Source organism: Lepidochelys olivacea (assembly GCF_965140295.1).
Source record: "Lepidochelys olivacea isolate rLepOli2 genome assembly, chromosome: 3".
NCBI classification, from domain to species: domain Eukaryota; kingdom Metazoa; phylum Chordata; order Testudines; family Cheloniidae; genus Lepidochelys; species Lepidochelys olivacea.
In genome coordinates, this window is record NC_140413.1 from 150,392,988 (window position 1) to 150,414,180 (window position 21,193).

General features: G+C 46.7%; 1 protein-coding gene across 1 annotated transcript in view; it reads right to left on the reverse strand.

Moving 5' to 3' along the window:
* Positions 1-21,193, reverse strand: part of MDGA1 (MAM domain containing glycosylphosphatidylinositol anchor 1) — a 196,065-nt gene that overhangs the window by 111,901 nt on the left and 62,971 nt on the right. Inside the window, 4 exon segments of the mRNA XM_084622912.1 lie at positions 4,093-4,225; positions 7,602-7,798; positions 12,660-12,834; positions 19,562-19,701. Of these exon segments, the coding sequence (XP_084479038.1) occupies positions 4,093-4,225; positions 7,602-7,798; positions 12,660-12,834; positions 19,562-19,701 (645 nt within the window).

The following is a 21,193-nucleotide window of genomic DNA, read 5'->3' on the forward strand; positions in this document are numbered from 1 at the left end:
TAAAGAAGGCTGCACATAAGCCAATTAAGTTTGGGAACTGCTGGTCTAGATCATTCATGGTCCTGTATCCCAACCACCAGCTGGTGCTAAACACTGTGGCTCCCCTCCTGGTTCTCTGCATGTGTCAAATACATGGTTCTACACTCTTGGGGTACAACCCAGATGGCCTCCCCTTTATGGCACAGGTGAACACATTGGGCCAATTCAAAGTGCACGCGCAGCTCCTCGTCTTCTGGATGCTCACATCCTTCTGTTTGGTTTCTTTCATTCCTGCTCTCCCCAGGAACTGATCTCAAAAGCTTTCCTCTGCCTTCTCCACTTCATCTCAAGAAAGGCCCTTTAACGCCCCTTGTCAGCTCCATTGCTGGCTCCAGACAGAGCTCAGAAAGCAACCGGTGACAGCACAAAGGCTGAGAGTGCTTTTTAAGTAACGGCCATAATAATGCAAAATAAGATGTTGTTACATATTCATGAAGCCTGATTTAACAGCATCATTATTTCTGCCTCTCCTCTCCCCGGACTCTGCGTTAATGAGCTGTGCTGGATCTCTGAATTACGGCTCATACAAACAAGGCTAGGAGGGCTGCTCTCCCCTCCGTGCAGGCGGCATAACTTAGCAGCATAACTACGGCCAGAAAGCTCAGAGCACTGCAGCCTGGTGTCCCGTCTCTAACAGTGGCCAATGTCCCTCTTGTCACATGCACAGGGAGCAGCTGGCTAACTGTGCAAGTGCTATATATTTGTATGGGGGGGGGGGCTGTCATCTTTTGCGGCCAGCCATAAGGATCAGTTTGGAGGCACAGGGTTTAATTCCTTTGATTTCTCAGGGCCATGGCTGAAGGTCAGGTCCCTTGAAGGTCTCTCAACGTGGAGTTTTGGAAAATAAATATCAAATCCAGTGTATAATAGGGAGCAAAAATGATTTGTGTATTTGCCAGTGGCAACTTTAGGCTCTGATGGGCTTCACACATCCAAAGAGGCCCCTAATAGGGTGACCTGGCTCATCCTGGATGGACAAACCGCCACATGACACAGAGTACAAGACCATCCGTAAGGCTGCCCTGAGCCAAGAGACCTTTGGTCTTGTCCAGCTGATACTGAATAGTAGTCACCTCCCCTAACACTGAACTGGTCTTGGCTGGAAGTTGCTTCTCCTTGGTCAAGCTGGTAGAAGCTGCACTCATGGTCTTGGTAGAGAGTATCTCCCCCTGGGCAGACCTGGAAGGTGGCAGAGATCAATTTCTTGAAGGAGGGATTTTTTGGGGAGTGGGTGGAGAGGAGGAAAGGGAGGCAGCAGTGAAGCATGAGTCAGATCTTATTCGGGTTCTGGTAAAGATTTTGGGCTATTCTTTTAGTTTACCTGAACTTATTTGACCAGCCCTAACTGCTAGAATCCTGTAGGGTGAGGATATGTTCTGTGCAGGGTAACTCAGAAAATATGACCTCGTGGGGCAGCTGCTTCCTCAGGGCAGCTTGTTGGTGTGTGTAACCAGGAGAGGAGGAACCTCTGAAATGGCCATCAGCACATTTCAAGGCAATGCTTCTCCAGCATGAACCCAGCCCCAGCTCTGGGAGCTGAGATTGGATCACATCCTCCTCTAGTTAGCGGATGGACGATAACAATATGCAACCATTGTTATGCAGGAGATGAATCTCATTTATTTGTAACCCGTGGCGATTCCTTTTGTTCTCGGCTCAGAAAACCTGCTGGCAGAGTCTGCTGTGGAGCAAGGGGACCATTAAAAACAAAGAGTCACTTTCAATTCCCTTTGAAGTCCAATTTGCTGCAGTAAAACTGCAGGAGAATTAACCAGCTGGGCTGCTTAACTTTTCAGAAATCAAAAAAGAAAATGTCAGCCATTCCCCAATCACAGCTGGATCCCAGCACACAGGCTGCAACAAACTGGCCCATGAGACAGGACTGAGTTCTGCAGCCAGACCCACTGGTCAGCCTCAGAGCTCTAGAATCTAAAAGCATCATCAGGAAGGAGGAGGAAGAGGAGGCAGAAAACTCCTGCAAGGGGAGGATTCACATAGAGAACAGGAATTGAAACTGGTGCTGCAGACATTTGTGCTGCAACCACAACACTCGGCTGCTGCCCAAGGTAACTATCGAAGAGCCAAGCCAGGAAAAAAAAAAGATTCCTAACCCTCAGGGCCAAGCGCAGGACTCCCTGGCAGGGAGAAGTACAGATCTGCACCACAGACAATCAGTGGCAAGGGGACCCTGATGAATCATAGGAGCCACTTTTATAGCCAAACGGCAAAGGAGCAGCAAACAAGACGGGGAAGGAAGATTCTCTGACCTGACCCATCACTTCCCCTCAAAGGTCCATATTATTTGGATCTATAGATACTTAAAAACTGATTTCCACGCACCTCTGTGCTCCCTGAGTTTTTCTCTAGGTGCAGAAGCAAAGACATCATGAATAAGGCTGTTCAGAATTCTGGACACAGCCAATGCTACAAGGAAGTTACTAATGCATGAGCAGAAGAGGGGAGGAAGAGATTTATGCAAGATCAGAGAGAATCTAAAAAATTATTCACACATATACAGAGAAAGACTTTATATTTGTGTGTGTATAAATATGAATACATATCTATATATAGCAAGAGAGCTACACACATCTACTGTGTGGGCCAAATGTTGATGTGGTGCAAGTAGCTAAAAAGTTGAGTCAATATAGCCATGTACTGCACATGTACTGGTACCAGATATGATCAGTTTGAAAACCCTGCTTTCTTGTTCACTCAATAAAGGGGCTGAAATGAAAAGAAGGATGCTTTCTTTGCATTTATCTGGGGACCGTGGTTCTGAAGAGGAATGAGATTCTATAAATCTATAAACATATCGTCTCAGAAGTCAGAGCTAGAAAAGCTGTATGAGACCCCATTCCCCTTGACTACGGCTGGATTGTGTCTTATAATGAATGCTCTACTGTTCTGTCCTCTCTAGTTTGAAAGGACTCAAGTGATGGGGCTTCCACCTTTTGAGACAGTTGTAGAGATCTCACTGTTAGGAGCATTTTCCCCTAATATTTAACCTAGGTTTTTCTTTTATTAAGGTATTTAATTATTTATACATAAAAACATTTCATTGTCTCAGCCCCTAGGCTCAGTTAGATCAATAAGCATATTTTTCTACAGTATTAACTATTTCTCATCAACAGTTGGCACCATCAAGAGTTCTGCCTTCATTGTACAGAAATGACACAAGGGATGTAAACTACTTTGTATTATATTAGAGCTAGGTGAATAGTACATTACATGACATTACAGAAATTAGTTCAGCCTCTTCTTTGATCACAGAATATCCCAAAGCAAAAAAAGCAATTTTCTCATATTTATTCGTTATTTAAAATATTTGACAATTTTTTTGCTTTTTAGTTTATTATTAATCTGTTGGTTGTGACCAGCTATCTGCAAGGATTTGATATACGATATTCTGTTGTTAATTAGTCAGGACCTCTCTGAATGATCACATGATATTTTTTCTGTTCATTGACTAGATGATCACTCAAGCATTCCTGTCATGAACATTTGTGCATGTGGTTGTGAAATTTGTTTTGATATCTGCTTTCCACAGACATCTCTGCCAGTAGAACTTGATGGCTTGAGTGGTTCTGGAAAGCAGCCGCATAAGGGGTGTGAATCAGGGTGGAGCAAAGTCATCCAAATATTGTACAGAGTATTTTTGGGAAAGTTCATGCAGCATTTTCCCAGATATCAACTGTACAAAAAGCAAATCAGGAAAGTTGCTTTTATTTTTCTTGGCTAGTTAAAAATCTACATAGTTCCCTCAACACCCAAATAGAGACTGTTCTCATGACATCCCACCAGCCATGGCAGCTGAGAGCTCATAAGAATTCCAAGGACTGCTGGACACCTCCTGCTCCAACTCTTTGTTTGGCTCATGCTAAGTTTTGTATTGTGGACTTGATCCCATGCCTACTGAAGTCAGTGGGAGTCTATCCACTAACTTTAATAGGTATTGGATTGGATCTCACTTCACCAGACCCTGGAAGGAGGACAGCTGATCAGCAAGCAAGAGGTGCTCAGGACCTAGAGGCATTTCTGTTGCTGCTCTCTTACCTGTTGTGTTAGTGAGCTGGAAAGTGATTGACTTGTCAAGGATGCCGCAGACATTCCGGACGGACACCTGACATGTGTAACTGGCATAATCCTGTGGCCTCAGGTTTTTCAGCTTCAGAACTTTGGTTTCACCCTGGGAATTTGGAAAGAAGGGGAACAGAATAACTGAATGATAGATGTACAACAAACAGCTTTCGGCTACAAATCTGTGATCTGATTCTGAGACGTGCTGATCAATGGGAGTTGAGACCGCCCAGGACCTCTCTGTATCAGCCCCTCATTCCTTTGTAAAAGAAGCAATAAAATGTTCGTGCTGATAATTCCAACACTAGTCATTGTCTAAATAAAATAAATAAATAAATAGAATCAGCAGCACTACCATGTAACGTGGAAGCATTACTGAGCAGCTTTATAGATAATCTCTTGTCAATTGCTGTCAGGATCATCTTGCAGGATTGAAAGGATCTTAACTACTTAGAGCTAGATTCTGATCTCGCACTGGGATATCCAGCAATAGCTCTAGTCAGTGGAGTGTCAATGTCATAAAACCAGGGTAACCGAGATCAGATTCCAGCCCTTAGTCTTTTAATACTTGGCTAAATATATGCTCAACAGTTAAACTGTAAAAATTTGCAGTAGAGGAAAGAAAGGGTAATTAAGAGAAATATTAAAAGAAATGATCAAACCTTTATTTTCTCTTTGCTCAAGATTCTAATCTCATTTACACTGGTATATTTCCAGAATAATGACACTGTCTTTAATGGAGTTGCCCTGGATTTTTCATACAAGTGTAACTAAAATCAGATTCTGGCACTGTCAGTCACTGGCACACAGCAGAAACAGAATAACTCTGTTAAATGCACATGATATGGGTTCTGTATATTTACAATTATGAGACACGCTTATGGGAAGTTCTGAGATGCACCCCATGGTTTGTACCCTCTAACTTGTATGCCTTTATGACAGTTTGCCTTTGTCCTTTTATTTGTGTAAATCTCTTTTTACAGATTTTTTAAATAAAAATCTGTAAATGTGAAAAGATATCAGCTTGACAAATCTTCCCGAGATGACTGCATGGGACAGGACATGGAGCTCACAAACATTAATATACATTGAACATGTAGTATCTGACCTGAGTGAATTAGAAGATAAATTCCTAGGGGACCAATACCCAAGTGAAAAACACTTCCCTGGAGATCCGTTGCTATGCTGCATGAACAAGGGCATTTACAATGTGCATGTCAACTAGTGATTTACACATGGTTCATATGCATCCAGTTTATTGATCAGTAGATATAGGGTCGGGTAAATGTGTATAAACCTAGATTGTAAATCAGTTTACAAAAGCATAAACTGTTAAGCCTTTAGCTCATTTGTAAAATGTCAGCCATCTAAATCTTATACTGACACCAGTGTATGTGGCCTGACTGGCTGAGAATACAACAGTACAAGTGTAGCTGAACTGTGATTTGTTAAACATGAGGCTTCTGAGTGACAAGACTGATTCTGCTATCACACCAGTTTTATATCCATATAACTTTGCTAACTTCAATTTCTGGCTTAAACAGGTAGAAAGAAGAGGAGAATCAGGGCACCTCTGCATAAACAGGGCAATCCTACACCACTTTCCTTCTAGCTGGCATCTGTAGGAATGACCCATGCTGGCAGGGACATCCGTTGACAGGAACCCACAGATGCAACACAGAAGAGAATTTCTTTGACCTGTACTATTGTGGAGGGCACTATTCCACAGCCTAAGATCTCACCATTATCCAGTTTCTCCTGATAGTCAGCCTCAGACTCCCTGAAAAGGGAAAGCCAGAGGAGGAGGAGATGTTCTAAGGCCTGGAAATTCCTTACTGGACATTAGACAGCACTGGACTAGATGGAAAATCCCCTCAAGACCAAAGTAGCAGCAATGACCTACAATATATTTTTTTTAAAAATATAATCACAGACCCACAGGGCTGTGCTCTCTCTGACCCTATCTCTCTTTCGGTTTTTCTTCCAATTGCCCATTTCCATGGCATGCAGGGAAGGCTTGTTACAATAAACTATGAACAATGCCTCAATAACTGAGAGCTTGCCTGGGACATGGCTCAAAAGAAAAAAAGATCAAACCTGGCCAGAATCTGCTCCAGGCCCAGTTGCAGGAGCCTTGGGTTGGCAGCGAGATGTGAGGGATGAAGCTGTCCCCTCAAGAACTACCCTTTCACCCCATCTCCTCCTCATTGCCTCATGGCATCGTTTTGCCTCATTAACCAACTTCAGCAGTGTCAGCAAGGCAGTCACTGAGGGGCGTTGAAACCCATAGCAGATTTTAGGGCACCATTTCCCAGAATGCTTTGGATGGCAGACTACCCAAGAGCATTCCCTTCCACCACCACTACAGTTGCAGAGAAGTAAAACACTGGGACTTAAGGAGCAATGTGTGGAGGGGGGAGGAAACAAGCATAAGAAAGCGTGAGGAATTTGACTTGCATATTAAGGTGGGGGGAGAGGGGGAAAGACAGAGAAACAGAGAGGAAGAGTACATGTGTATTTGGGCTGCACATGCTGCCATTCGGAAAAGCTCTTCATTATTAGCACCGTCAGTTCCAACAATTACAAACACCCATGCTTATTTCCAGACAAGAAACACTCTTCATAAATAGGAGACGTATGGTATCCAATCAGGAACAGAAACAGTGCCACATGACTTAGGGAACCAAGCACATGGCCCGCTCAGTGAATCATCTCAACCATTCAAATTAATTTCCACAAACTCTTCATTTAATGTTAGGAGTAACTGACACAAACATGAAAACCCTGGCCGCTTGCAGGCAGTTTGCCAAAAGGGAAAAGGGATAAAAATCTGTTGGCTGTGAATAGTGCACGCGGCTCTCGGAGCGCATCAGCACGCGTGCAGCAATGGGAGGCTAGGGGACGTGCAGCTGGAGAGATGGGAGGACAGGGGAAGAGTACCGGGGGCCTATGGACTGGATTCCATTTCTCTCTTTAAGGAGCAGAATCAAACAGAATAACCTGGCCTGGATTCCTGAGGTTTCCTGCCTAGCCATCCCTGGCTCCATCCCCAAAGAGGCTGCAGTGCCCCTTGGGCACGGGCATCATTCTGATGGTGGGACAGGAAATTACCAGCTATGATCCTCCCTCGTGCTCCACTCCTCTCCCTTTGTCTACACTAAACACTTTAGGGGAAGCTCTGCAGGCGGAGTCCTCTTGACCCATCACCAACCTCTGTATTGGGAGTGTCCTTGCAATCCACACTTCTCCTACCACCCTCTCCTTAGTATATGCAACAAGCCAAGAGGGGAGAGAGAAGCATCACCCACAGACAAACTCTGCAGGGATCCTGGATTATTGGGGAACTATGGTGGGTGCCAGGAGGAGGACAACATTTCCCCTTCAGGCATGGTAGGGATGGACCCATGATGATCTTCAGGTCCTGGTGGGTGATTTGCCAACACAAGCCAGTGGTGAGGTTTGGGGGTGGGTGATGTCTCTCTCACCTGTGTGTAGAGTGGCTCATAGATATCCACTCCATTATCCTGGCTGTGGGAGAGTGTCTCAGCACCCCGTTTCCAGATGAAGCGAGCAGGAGGGTTAGAGTTGACGGTGCACCGGAGGAAGACCGTCTTCTCCTGGTAGAAGCTGCCACGTACATCGCTGATGGTCTGGTGGACGGTGAGAATGGGCTCATCTAGATCTGGAAGGGAGGGGGGGAAGGTCCGTGGGGGCCATTAGCAAGGTTCAGGCCAGGGTACGCGCAGCCTGGTGAGCAGACAAAGCTCCAGGAGAGAGGAGAAGAGGGGAGACCCCACATACACACACTCAGTCAGCCAGTGAAAACACTAAGCTAGAAGCGGACCTGACTCAAAACATGGCACCTGAAGGGAACTGATGGGAGAAACCAACCTTCTCCAGTCCACTCCACAACATTCCAGGAGCAGGAAACTAAGCTCCGATTTGCAGCCTCCAGCTGGCAGTAAGATGAACTGATTAGCTATCTGGCAGGACCCCAATGACATCATTCATGCTCCCAGATCACCTCCCCCCACTCCAATCTCAATCCTCTGTTCTAGCTGACAGGCAAAGGGCGCCAAACCCCAGGAACTCTCCTCCCCCACCCTTGTTCCCCTCTGCTCCCACCCTTTACTTCCATGGCCTCTGTCCCCGAACAGGAAGGGATTTCTCCTGGGAAGTTGGGGCTATGTCTTCTCTTGGACATGGCCAGACAATGCAAAAAAACATGAAAAACCCTAAAGCTGAAGAGCAAATGGGAACAGACAGACAGACAGACAGACAGAGATGGAGATTCATCTCACAGACAGGAAAGAGTCTGGCAGGATGTCCACCATGGGAACATGGGATGTAAGAACAGAGGAACATCTGGATGCAGCCTCTTCTCTCCCATTAAAAGTGTACCCCAACCCCTTCTTCCTATTACCATGTGCACAGATCCTATCTCCCCTCCACTATCCCCTCCTCCCCTTATTAAAAAAGCAATGTAAATATCTTCCTTCCCTACCCCAAAACTATCCATTAGACTGTCCTCTCTTCTCTCCCCTCCCTAGAAAAAAACACCCTCCCAAGTCCTCTCTCACTTCCCCTGCACCAAAATCATGTGAATCCCAGCCCTGTCAGTGATGGGATTAACCTTTAATTTGAGAGGATCTGAAGAAGAGTCCTGCAGAGAGTCCCATTTGGGGAGCTCGCCATGCTGGCAGGCTTTGCCCATTGCAACCTTCCTGCTAGAAAGGGGCTTCTCAAACTGTGCACCTGCGCTGTGAGGGGCTGGTGGGGGAGCAGGAAAGGGAGATGGGGCTCCCTCAAACAAAGGGGCTCCCAGACTCCAGCAGCTGGAGAACCCCTGGACTGGAACATCAGACAGCATCACCGTTGAGATTAATTGACATTCAGACCCCGTTTAAAGTTGTACTAATTTGGAGAGATGGGACCAAACTGGACCCCTGAATCTGACATGCCCACAACCCCTCTCACAAACACCCCACATTTTGAGGGGAGGGTGGCCACTGAACTTAGTGGAGTGACTCTGAATATCCCCCCCATCACCAAGCTCAGAATCAGGTCCCAACTTGACTGTGAATGCTACATCTGAGGTAACTATCAGGTAAAACTCATGCACACTGCCTTCATTTGTGCCTCTCTGCGACTCCCTCCACCCCAGAGTCCATGAAGGGAAAGGATGCATTCCCATCACTCCTTGTTCTTACATGTCTCTGGATCTTAAAATATTGGTTCAGATGTTTGCAACTTTGGAAATCCGGCTACAGAGGGAAAAGGTTAATCGCTGTTAATGCGCTCTCTGACTAGCATGCCTTCCCCACAGAGATGTGTGCATGGACCAGTCTATTTACATATTTTAATGAGGCGTGTGTTCTGAAGACAGCATTTATAATGGGAGCCAAGATTTGTTAGCCTGACAGCACCATGGCTCAGGGACATGAGCAGAACTGTTAGCTGAATGACAGAAAGAGAGAGAAGAAAAACAGAGAGATGAGACCCTTCTCTACACATGTTGTTAACAGGAGAGCTAACTGAATTTTATACTATCCTTCCCCTTCATTCATAACCCTGGGCAGAGCCTGCCACCACCCCACTCCTCCATTTCCTTCCTTTATCCCTCAAGACATTAGAAGACTTGAGTTACAGCTAACATCCTTCCAGCCTTCTAATGCTTAGTCAACGGGAAGCAAGAGGGTCATTATTACAATAGATGTTCCTCCAACCCCCATGGACAGAGCACACCAACTCCCCAAAACTCCCAGCCCCCGTCCAGTTGCACTCTCCCCATGGTAGTGCAGAGTGTTATCTTCCTTTATATTCCTAGATTTCCTCCTTCAAACCCTCTTTTAATAGCTGCCAGCCCTTGGTGCAGCCCTCCTGAGAGAAGCTACAATAAGTACCAAGGAAACACATATGTCCCTGATGCACAGTAACTCCGCTGAAGTCAATGGAGTTGCACTAGGGATACATTTAGCACTGACCCAACCGCATGGAATGCTTCAATAACAGCATCTCCCTCTTTCCATTTGTCTTCCCTTTCCCCAGCATGGAACCGCTCCAGGAAGCAGCATCCCTGCCTAGTGCAGTGAGACTTAGGAACTTTCTGCTGGCAACTGCAGCTTCCTAGATCCCCCTGCCCAGGTGGCTGGTTGGCAGCCGTTGATACTCAGCTGCACACTCCCTTGCTTTTTCCCCAAAGGAAGACTTATTTCAGTGAAAGTCAAAAGGATCGGAAGCTCTGGAAGATCTGGGTGCATAAATGACATCCTACGCCCTCCATCCATGAGACTCGGCCTCTTTAGGGCTTCAGTCTCCAGGTCAGTTTAGAGCTTCCTTCTCATGAAAGCAAAATGCCTTCAGAACCAGGACTGTACATACTAAGCATGACAAGGCCAAATCCATGCCTGGTGCAACTCCCTGACTTCAGGAGAGCGACACTAAGGGTGGATGTGGCCAAAAGTGTGTTTGTGTTTTGCTCTTCCCATAAACCACTTGATCTTGACCCAAGAGAGACTGACACACCACAGCCCTCACCAAACCAGGACAGGGAGCAGCTAGCCTCCTGATTCTGGCCCAAGGCAGTGGGATCATTCACTGAAGGCTACTGTACCCTCCTTGGAACCATCTGCATGTGCCTAATGGAGCTCCCTGGGCAATCTGCAATACATCCTGCTGAATGTTCCAGAGTGCACCAGTGAGCACCAGGGCTGGTCACTGAGGACACTAAAACCAAGAGCAGCATTGAGATTATGGGGACTATTTCCAATTATGTATTAGGAGGGAGGGAAAGAAGGGTATGGTTTGAAATTCTGGCTCAGCTGACTAAAGGCTGGCCCTGGTGATCCCTCAACTGACTACCTGATCTTTCCTAACTGCTCCCTTTTATACATAGCAAATAGTGAAAGAAAGCGGACTCTTCTCCCAGAAAACACACAAACAAGAGATGCATTACCAAGTCCATGTGCAGAGTAGATGTTAGTATCAGAAAGCCCTTGGCCACCCCATTGGCCCCACAGTTCTAAAGGTCAGAGATGCATGAGGAACCATAGGACTCTACATCACCCTACTTCCAAACTGCACCCCAGATGCAAAGGGACCTCCCACAATTTACAATGCTCATATCAAGAGTCTTCCCACAATCCCATTCCTAAAGACACAGAGCCCAGACTAGCTGCTGTGCCAGGGGCTGAGAAAACCAAAGTTCCCTTTGTAGGGGAGCAATTAAATGCCTGAACTGTATACATGAAAGGGGAAGGGTGAACAAGCCAAGAATTCCTAGATGGTTTGGAAACTTCTCAGAGCAAAGGCAGCTAGAATCCATGGAGAAACAGTGACCCCACCCACAGCAGGATTAGCTGCAGGAGGAGTTACATATGTCCACTGCCTAAGTAGTAGGATGGTACTCACCCAACACTGCCCAGTGGGGTAAAGCAATGGGGCAAGATGGGGGAGGAGAGAAACTCAAACCAAAGCAGAAGGCAACAGTCAAAGCTGATTTAAAATAGGAACCTGCCCAGGCTGCAAGATACAGTTCTGGGTCCTAATTCACACAAAGTTGTGGGGGTGCTCAGGCCCATCTCTAATGTAAAACTTTACTTAATGTTTAATTAGACCCTCAGAACTGAGGTCAGCGAGGACCTTGGTTTGGTGCCGTCAGGATTTGAAGGGAACCGCATCAGTTGATGGCCCCATGCAATGAGCAGAATTCCCACCACACAAGGCAGCAGCTTGATGGGAGTCTGTGCTGTACTGTGCCTGCCTATTCTCCGCAAAGCAGAAAGTGTCTACCTAGTAAAGTTCCCTCAAAATTGTGCTGGGTTCCAGGTCTTTGGTCTCTCCCACAAGGGGGTACCCACCCAACAGCAGCACAACCCCATTCCAACCTTCCTCATAACTGGCCACAACAGCCCATGTATAAATGTTGCCCCCTACAAGGGGTAATAACTGGAATCTCAAAGGTGAGAGAGACCCAGGTAGAGCAGTAAAAGCCCAGAGGAATTTCAGATTATATCTCTTCCTTTATGGCTTAAATTGAGGGATTCTTGGCTTCCCTCCTATGCTCACCCCTTATTTAGCCATTCACAATTCAGCCTCCTCGGGGGCATCCCAGAATCCTTTGCTCTGTTCTGACAGTGCTTCAGATGAGGCACAGTGGGAATCAGTGCAATGGTTTCTGAGGTGTTCCAGGCATCTGAGGTGGATCCAGTTTGGAGTGGAAAGCAAGTCAATGTCAAAAAGGAGAAAAATGAACGGGAACAGAAGCCAAACACCCTCACCACCCCAGACAACCACTGGGGACCCTTGGGGGGATCATGGTCCCTTGGCTGAGAGGGGTTGGCTTAGACAGGCAAAGTCATCTTGCCCCACAAAGGGTATAACATCCCAGGGGGAAGTGTGTTCTGGAGGTACCACTTTGGTCCCTTTGTCCCTAAGGGGGTGAGCATGGTTCTAGGTTCATGTAGAGTCCTGCTGGTCACACAGTTAGTTATAGACACACAATAGAGCTGTGGGATGCTCTGGGCTGCCGCTAAATGACTTACACTGCACATCTACTCGAATGGACTTGATGGCAGGGACCCCAACCCCATTCTCTGCTTTACAGTAATAGCGGCCTCCCTGCAGCCTCTGGATCTTCTCAATCCGAAGGGTCTCGTTAAACACCGATGTCTCCTGGAATTTGTCCGAGGCACTACCAGCAGTTTTGGTCCACCTCACCTGCAGGGGAATAGGAGAGGGAGGGAGGCAAACACAGCAAAAGGCCACACAAATGGACTCAGAGCTGTGGACACAGCTTTAAGACCTCAGATTATAGCAGCACTCACCTTTGTGCCCCTCATCTGAGAAGGCAACACTCCCCACCCTTTGCCCACACAGTCAGGCACAGCTATGTTCACTGGAACCTAGGCAGGTCTAGCCGCTGATCCCAAAATGTCCCTGCCAGATGGCTGCACCTGCCCATCACCAACCCCCAACACACTTGTGCCCTGCAGTGACCCCGAAATGTAGCAGCTCCTCCCATCTTGCTGTGTGTTCCCCTGCCATTAAACTCCCTCTACTATTCTCAAACGTGCATTGCATTTGCTCACTCCTGCACAAAACCTTTGCCAAACCCAGTTTGCTTAGTGCTCGCACACACAGGGCTTTCTGTGCCAATCCTTGGAGGGCAGAAACTGGCTTGCAAGCCAAGCGTACGTGGCCAGGAGGGGGGGGCCTTTCAGGCAACTAGCTCATGGCTACAAAGCTATTATCACCACTTCACTTGGCACCTTTTCATCATTCTCCAGATAATGGAGAACAAATAAACATACAGAACATATAGCAAATCTCCAGAACACAAAGACCTCGTAGTAATGGGGGACTTTCACTACCCAGACATCCCTTGGAAAAGTAATACAGCAGAACACATTTCCAGTAACTTTTTGGAATGTACTGGTGACAACCATTTGTTTCAGAAAGTGGAGGAAGTAACCAGGGGGACGGCCAGTTTAGACTTGATGCACACTAAGAGGGAAGAATTGGTTGCGAATCTGAAGGCAATTTGAATGAAAGTGATCATGGAATGACTGATTGCATGACTCTAACAAAAGAAAGGAGTGAACAAAACAATGGACTTCAAAAAAGCAAATTTTAACACACTCAAAGAACTGGTAGGTAAGGTCCCATCGGCAGAAAATCTAGGGGATAAAGGAATTCAGGAGAGCTGGTAGTTTCTCAAGGAGACAATATTAAAAGGCACAACTGCAAACTATTCTGATGCAAAGGAAAGATGAGAAGAATAGTAGTAGGCCAATATGGCTCCATCAGAAGCTCTTTAAAAAGTACCTGAAAAATTATAAAGGAATCCTACAAAAAGTGGAAACATAGATGAACTGCTAAGGAGGAGTGCAAAAGGACAGCGCAAGCAGGTAGGGACAAAATCAGAAAGGCTAAAGGGCTTGTCTACGCTTGAAACGCTGCAACTGTGCCACTGTAACAGCAATGCTGTTTAAGCGCTTCCATGCGGACACTACCTAATTCTTCCATCGAACTAGCATTGTCTACACTGGGGTTAGTTCAGCTTAACTATGTAGCTCACGAGTGTGGATTTTTCACACCCCTGAGCGATGTAGCTGGGTCACCCTAACTTTTTAGTGCAGACCAGGCGTCAGGCACAAAATGAGTTACACCTGGCAATGGACATAAAAGGCAATATGAAGAGGTTCTTTAAATAGATTAAAAGCAAGAGAAAGACCTAGGAAAGTGTAGGTCCTCTACTTGGCTGGGAAGAAGAGCTAATAACTGATGACATCAAGAAGGCTGAGTTATTTAATGCCTATTTTGCTTCAGTCTTCACTAATGGTGACCAGATACTCCATACAATTAAATATTAACAACAAGGGGAAAGGAACACAAGGCAAAACAGGGAAAGAACACGTTAAAGAATATCAGGATAAGTTAGAAGTACTGTATTCAAGTCGATAGGGCCTGATGAAATTCATCCTAAGGTATTTAAGGAACTAGCTGAAGCAATCTCAGAACTGTTAACAATGATTTTCAAGAATTCATCAGGGATGGGTGAATGCCAGAGGACTGGAGAAAAGCAAACATAGTTAACCATCTTTAAAAAGAGGAACTAAGGGGACCGGGGCATTATAGACTAGTTAGCCTAAACTTCTATACCTGGAAATTTACTGGAACAAATTATTAATCAATCTATCAATTTGTAAGCACCTAGAGGATAATAGGGTTATAAGGAATAGCTATGTCAAGAACAAATCATGCCAAACCAGCTTGATTTACTTCTTTGACAGGGTTACTGGCTTAGTGGTTGGGGGAAAGCAGTAGACATCGTATATCTTGATTTTAGTAAGGCTTTTGATGCAGTTCCATATGACATTCTGATGAGCAATGTAGGGAAATGTTGTCTAGATGAAACTAATATAAGGCAGGTGCACAGCTGGTTGGAAGACCATACTCAAAGAGTAGTTATCAATGGTTTGCTGTCAAACTGGGAGAGCGAATCTACTGGGGTTCTGCAGGGGTCAGTCTTGGTCCAAATACTATTCAATATTTTCATTAAAAAACTTGAATAATGGAGTGGAGAATATGCTTATAAAATTTGAGGAGGACACAAAGTTCGGAGGGGTTGTAAGCACTCTAGAAGACAGGATTAGAATTTAAAATGAGCTTGACAAATGAGAGAATTGATCAGAATTCAACAAGATGAAACTCGTAAAAGATAAGTACAAAGTACTACATCTAGGAAGGGGAAAAAACCAAATGCACAACTACAAAATGGGGAGTAGCTGGCTAGGCAGCAGTACTGCTGAAAAGGGGTTATTGTGGATCACAGGTTGAATAGATGAGTTAACAATGTGATGCAGTTGAGAAAAAAGATACATATTTTGAGATGTATTAACAGAAGTGTCATATGGAAGACATGGAAGGTAATGATTTCACTCTCCTTGGCACTGGTGGGGCCTGGAATACTGTGCCTATTCTGTGTGCCATACTCTAGGAAAGGGTGAGGAAAAACTGGAGAGAATCCAGAGAAGAGCAAAAAAAATGATTGATAAATATAGAAAACTTGACCTTCGAGGAAAGGTTAAAAAACTGGGCATGTTTAGTCTCAGGATGACATGACGGGGGACCTAACTGTCTTCAAACATATTAAGGACTTTTATAAAGAGGACAGTGATCAATTGTTCTCCATGTCTACTGAAGGTAGGACAAGAAGTAATGGGCTCAATCTGCAGCCTGAGAGATGTAGGTTAGATACTAGGAAAAGCTTTCTAACTATAAGGGTAGTTAAGTGCTGGAATAGGCTTCCAAGGGAGGTTGTGGAATCCCCGTCATTGGAGATTTTTAAGAAAAGGTTAGACACACACCTGTCAGGGATATTCTAGGTTCACTTGTTCCTGCCTCAGCACAGGGGGCTGGACTTGATGACCTCTCAAGATCCTTCCAGCCCTACATTTCAGTGATTCTATGAATGGGGATATTTCATTTGTTTGGCTTCCAAAGTGAGAAGTGCAGCTACTGCTGTTAGCCTGTTGTCTCCTTCTCTGGAGGGGGCCCCACCAATGGTTATTTTTGTAAGTCTCTCTTTTGTAGTAAACACACTTTAATAAAAGAAAAAGAGCCCCTCAGAATTCATTTTTGTTACATGTTTAGTCTTCAAACACCACCTGCAGATTTGTCGGTCATTTCACAATGAACGGAGGGGCTGGAGAAACGTGCCCCAAGAGGCTGAAGTCGTATCTGTATATCCCATAAAAGGTACAGCACAGGCAGCAGCGGTGCAAGCTTCCCCCTACCCCAACCCAGAGAGCATGAAAGGAGGTCACTGCCCAGGGCCCGCTTGTTCATTTGCCTCTCAGTCTCCTTTGGTGGCTGCCTCTGCTCTCAGGGTATAGCTACACTGCAGCCAGAGGTGTGACTGCAGCACTTGTACACATACCTGAGGCAGCTTTGACCTAGGTAGCTTGAACAACAATATTTGTGAAGGCATGGCCGCACATTCAGTACAAGCCCACCCAGGACTCCAGGTATGTACCTGAGTGACTAGCCTGAGCTGCCACGCATGCTGCTGCAGATTCATTCCTATTGCTTTTCAAGCTAGCTAGGGTATATCTACACACGGCACAGTCACACCTTTGACCGGGGTGCTGAAACAATTTGTATAGTGGGGGTTCTGAGAGCCATTGAACCAACCTGTAAACCCTGTATAGGATGGAAACCACTTCAAACCAGGGGGTGCAGCACAACCCCCAGCACCCCTACTTCCAGCACCTATGGAAAAGTTATTTACTTGTTCCCATAATATAAGAACTAGGGGCCACCAAATGAAATTAATGGGCAGCAGGTTTAACACAAATAAAAGGAAGTTCTTCTTCACTCAGCGCACAGTCAACCTGTGGAACTCATTGCCTGAGGAGGTTGTGAAGGCTAGGACTACAACAGGGTTTAAAAGTGAACTGTATAAATTTGTGGAGGTTAAGTCCATTAATGGCTATTAGCCAGGATGGGTAAGGAATGGTGTCCCTAGCCTCTGTCTGCCAGAGGGTGGAGATGGCTGGCAGGAGAGAGATCACTTGATCATTACCTGTTAGGTTCATTCCCTCTGGGGCACCTGGTATTGGCCACTGTCGGCAAGCAGGATATTGGGCTGGATGGACCTTTGGTCTGACCCAGTATGGCCATTCTTATGTTCTTATGCCTTTGACTGCAATACCATAATCCCCGAAGCACCAGTTGCTATGGTGGCTTCCGGCAATCTGGACACCTAGCCCCTAGCAGCTGGGTTGAGATCCACCAGATCATTTTGCACTGAACACAAAGCAGACGGTAAAAGGACATTCATTCATGACTGACCTCACGCTAGGCAGAACTGCTGGAGGGGAGCGGGCACCTTGGTCCATGCCCACCACCAGTAGACATGGGGCTGAACTGGAGCCATTGCTCTAGAGATGGCAGGATTCTACAGTCCACTCCCCTGCTGGGCAGATTTGCTCAGCTAATGGCCGTCTGTGATGGATTCATTTAACCTTGGTAGGCTTATGCTGAGATCGTTTTAGGGCCCCAAATCTCAGAGGCTCTTGTTTGCACAGCCGCTTCAGTCAGCTCTTTAATCTTTCCCCAGCCTTTTCATTTCAACCTCGTTTAAATATCTGGGCTACACGTTAAAGCTTTAGTGAGTAACTGGAAGAAAGGGAGGGAAAAGATTAGACAAAGGCTAAGAGAAGAGCTTTGATTTGGAGTAGTGGGGGAAATGGGGGAGAGCATGCGTGGGAGTGGGGTTAAGAGAGAGCTGGGATGTGGGCATAGCTCCGTGTAAGCCAGTGTTCCATGTCTGCCTGCCCTCTTTGGACACACACGCCAGTGTCCCGTGTGCACACCTGGGCTCTGCACGTGCTAGTGTTACACACAAACAGATTCTGGGGATGCCACAGCTTCTTGTGCAGCAGTGTTCTGTGTGCACCAATGGTATATCATTGTTCTCAGTCCTGCCCGGCTCAGAGCGCCCATGAGCTGCACAAAGCCTGCACACTCTACATGCTCCCAGGCAGAATGGGCACCAGTTCTCTCTCCATGCCTCTATTCTGCACACCCAGGATCTGACCACTGTGCATATGATCCGTGTGCCCAAGTGCCTAGGCTAGGTGATCCTCCACAATGACACCGGAGAGGCTCTGTTGAGTGGCCCGGCTGCCTGACATCCTGGCTCAAACTGTCTCCATCTTTTTGGTTTTTAAAAGACATTTTGTTGGCTAATTCTAACTTGAATTCCTTGGCTGAGCTGCTCTCTCCCCTTTGTCATTTCCTAGCAGCCAAGGCCCTAGAGACATGTAGCGCCTGGTCAGTTAGTGCAGGGAAGGGGTGACTGGCACACACAGAACTACAGCTTATCAGCATCAGTGCCTACGGCTGGCAAGGCTGCTGCAGGGGCAGCAGGAACTGCTGAACTTCTCACTAACCCTCTTATAACCCTCCCCTGGAGAGCTTCCTTCCCAGTGTAGCTCACTCCCCAGGGTTTATTCTGGCCCCGAAGGCCCAAGTTTAGCCACAGTTTTACCCATGCTCTGGGGTCATTTACACACTCCAGCTGCTACGTAAGAATTTCCCTGCAGTCCTCTCACCTCTACGGCATGTGTCTGAATCCAGCTCTGGACAGCGGCAATCAAAAATTACCACCACTGGCAGCTGCTTGGCGTCCACTGTATGAAATGAGTTGATGGGTCCCAGTCCAGGTCATCATGGACAAGTGTCCACATCAGAAAAATACCCCTCCCGCAATGTTACCCAAACTGAATGATCCCCTTTGCTGGCCTGGTCCAAGAGGCCAAGGCTGAACAGGCCATAAAGGTTCGATTCCACTCCTACGTTGGTGAGGTGTGAAGGGGAAGCTTGCGCTACCCCTGTCCAAGCTGTGCCTGTCCTGTGGAGAGAGGATTGGAGTCTCTAGTGTTACCTACATCACCCTGAATTCAACACAGCCCATGTTTTTAGTTCATTCTGGCCCATTAAAATGGTAGGCGCTCTGGAGAGAGCCTTGTGCTACCAATATACAGAAACACAGGCAGAACTGGGCAATATTTCACCTCAAGTCCTGTTGCTCCCAAAACACAGTTCCCATGAGTACTCGAGCCACAGGGGAATCTCCATATGCTGCACAGTGGTAGGACTTCTAGCCTCGTTGTAGGCTGCAGCCCTAGCTCCAGAGGACACCAACTCATCCAGTGTCTCTGCTCCTCAGCCCTTCCTTTCTTTTGTTACAGCTGCTGCCCAGGAAGCCAGGAGAGAAAGAGAGGAGAGGAACCTACCTCCAAAAATGTAGAAGAGTGAAGGTCGTGGGGAATGGTGTCCTCCAACCACCCCCAATGTCTCCTCTACGAGGCAAGATTAGAGTGAACCCAACAGAGAACCACAGGGGTGAGGGTGACTGGCATTACAGAAAGGTTACCTGTGGTCGTGGGTGTCCGGTGACCAGACACTGCAAGACCAGCGTGTCGCTCTCCCGGATAGTGTACACTCGTTCACTGATATTATCTTCCTTCACAACACAGGCCTGCCCAGCATGGATGATCTGGGCCTGAGCTGGAGCTGGGAAAGAGAGAACTAATTAGAAAAAGGAATGCCAGCAAAGTATAGGTGGAATCCAAGTCCTCACAAAGCTGTTGGACTTGCCACACCTCGCCCCAGGAGCAACGCAACCTCTGCTGGGCTGCAGAAGGTGAAAGCAAGACTGGAGAGGCAAGCGCATCATTGCTCTGAAAACTGGGGAATTTCCTCCCTCCCCTGGCAACAGTGAATTTAATCTAGGGGAAGAAACTAGGATTAGCAGCTCTGGAGACTGAAGACTAGAGTACACTGCCCCTCTCCGAGAGATAATGTAAGCTAGGGATCCATAGGAACCAGGAACTTCTGAACTATATTCCTAGCTCTGAGAAGGAGCGTTGTCTGGGACTGGCTGTGTGACCTGGTCAAATCAGGAGCGCTCTGTGCCTGTAGAAGAGGGATTATGATTGTGATTTACCTTGCAGTGAGGTTATGGGAGTTAATCAGCCAGTCACTCCAAAGGGCTCTGCATTGCTGTATAAGCACTGGCTATTAGTACTTATCCCCAGAACAGGTTACAGCACAGGCCACGGTAGGTACAAGTCTCCCCCATGCTGTCCCATCAACATGCCTTAGCCCTGTTCTAGAGGGATCCTCCTCTAGGGGTGAGAGAGGACTTCATTTTTTGTGGCTCCTTAAATCCTTGAGATTTCTGCTGAGACTCCAACAAGGGCCAATTAGTGACAACACTAGGAACTGAACCGAGACCACCAACGCTTTTCATGGAGGCCAATGCAGCAGCATCTGAAAGGAAAGATTTTTGGTCCCCAACCCCCCACAAAGAGGGAAGTGAAGGTGAAAGGTTCCATATCCTATTACCAATTCCTTAAGCAAACCAATGCCTCACCCCAAACCCTAACAGTCAGTCCTGATCAACAAGAACAGGAGCCATTTCTACAAGTAGTAAGGGGGAATATATAAAAAATCTGGCTTGAGAGGACCTGCATCAACAACCATCCGGTCCACATGCTGAGAGCGCTCATGATCACTGCAGCAGCTGGGGAGTGTTGTATGTGACTGTGCGCATGCCCATTGGATACCAGTGCTTGGCCAGAGAGAAAACTGCAGCCTAACTTTAAGGCATAGATAAACCTGCAGATGTTACTAGTTCAGTGGGGCATGTCTCCTTCCTGCTGCAGCACTTCCCTGTGAATTCAGCCCCAATAATTCAATACAGGACAACTTTGAGAGGGAAACAAAGAAAGGGCTTAAAGCAAAGAATTTTATAAAAACTCTCCAAACCAAGCACAGGGTTTGCAAGGAAACCCCGTTACACAGGCAGAGTTAAATACCAGCTTTGGCACAAAGTTTGCTGAGGTGCAGGGACTTTTTGAGTAAGCCACAGATCCCGTCACCATGCAACCACCAGGGTTGAAAAATCAAAATATTTTTAGCCAGTGCGAAATGAAAGCACTGCTTTGTGCAGCTGTAAACAGCCAGCTCCGTATTCACTAGCAGCAGAGGCCCAGGCCAGGTT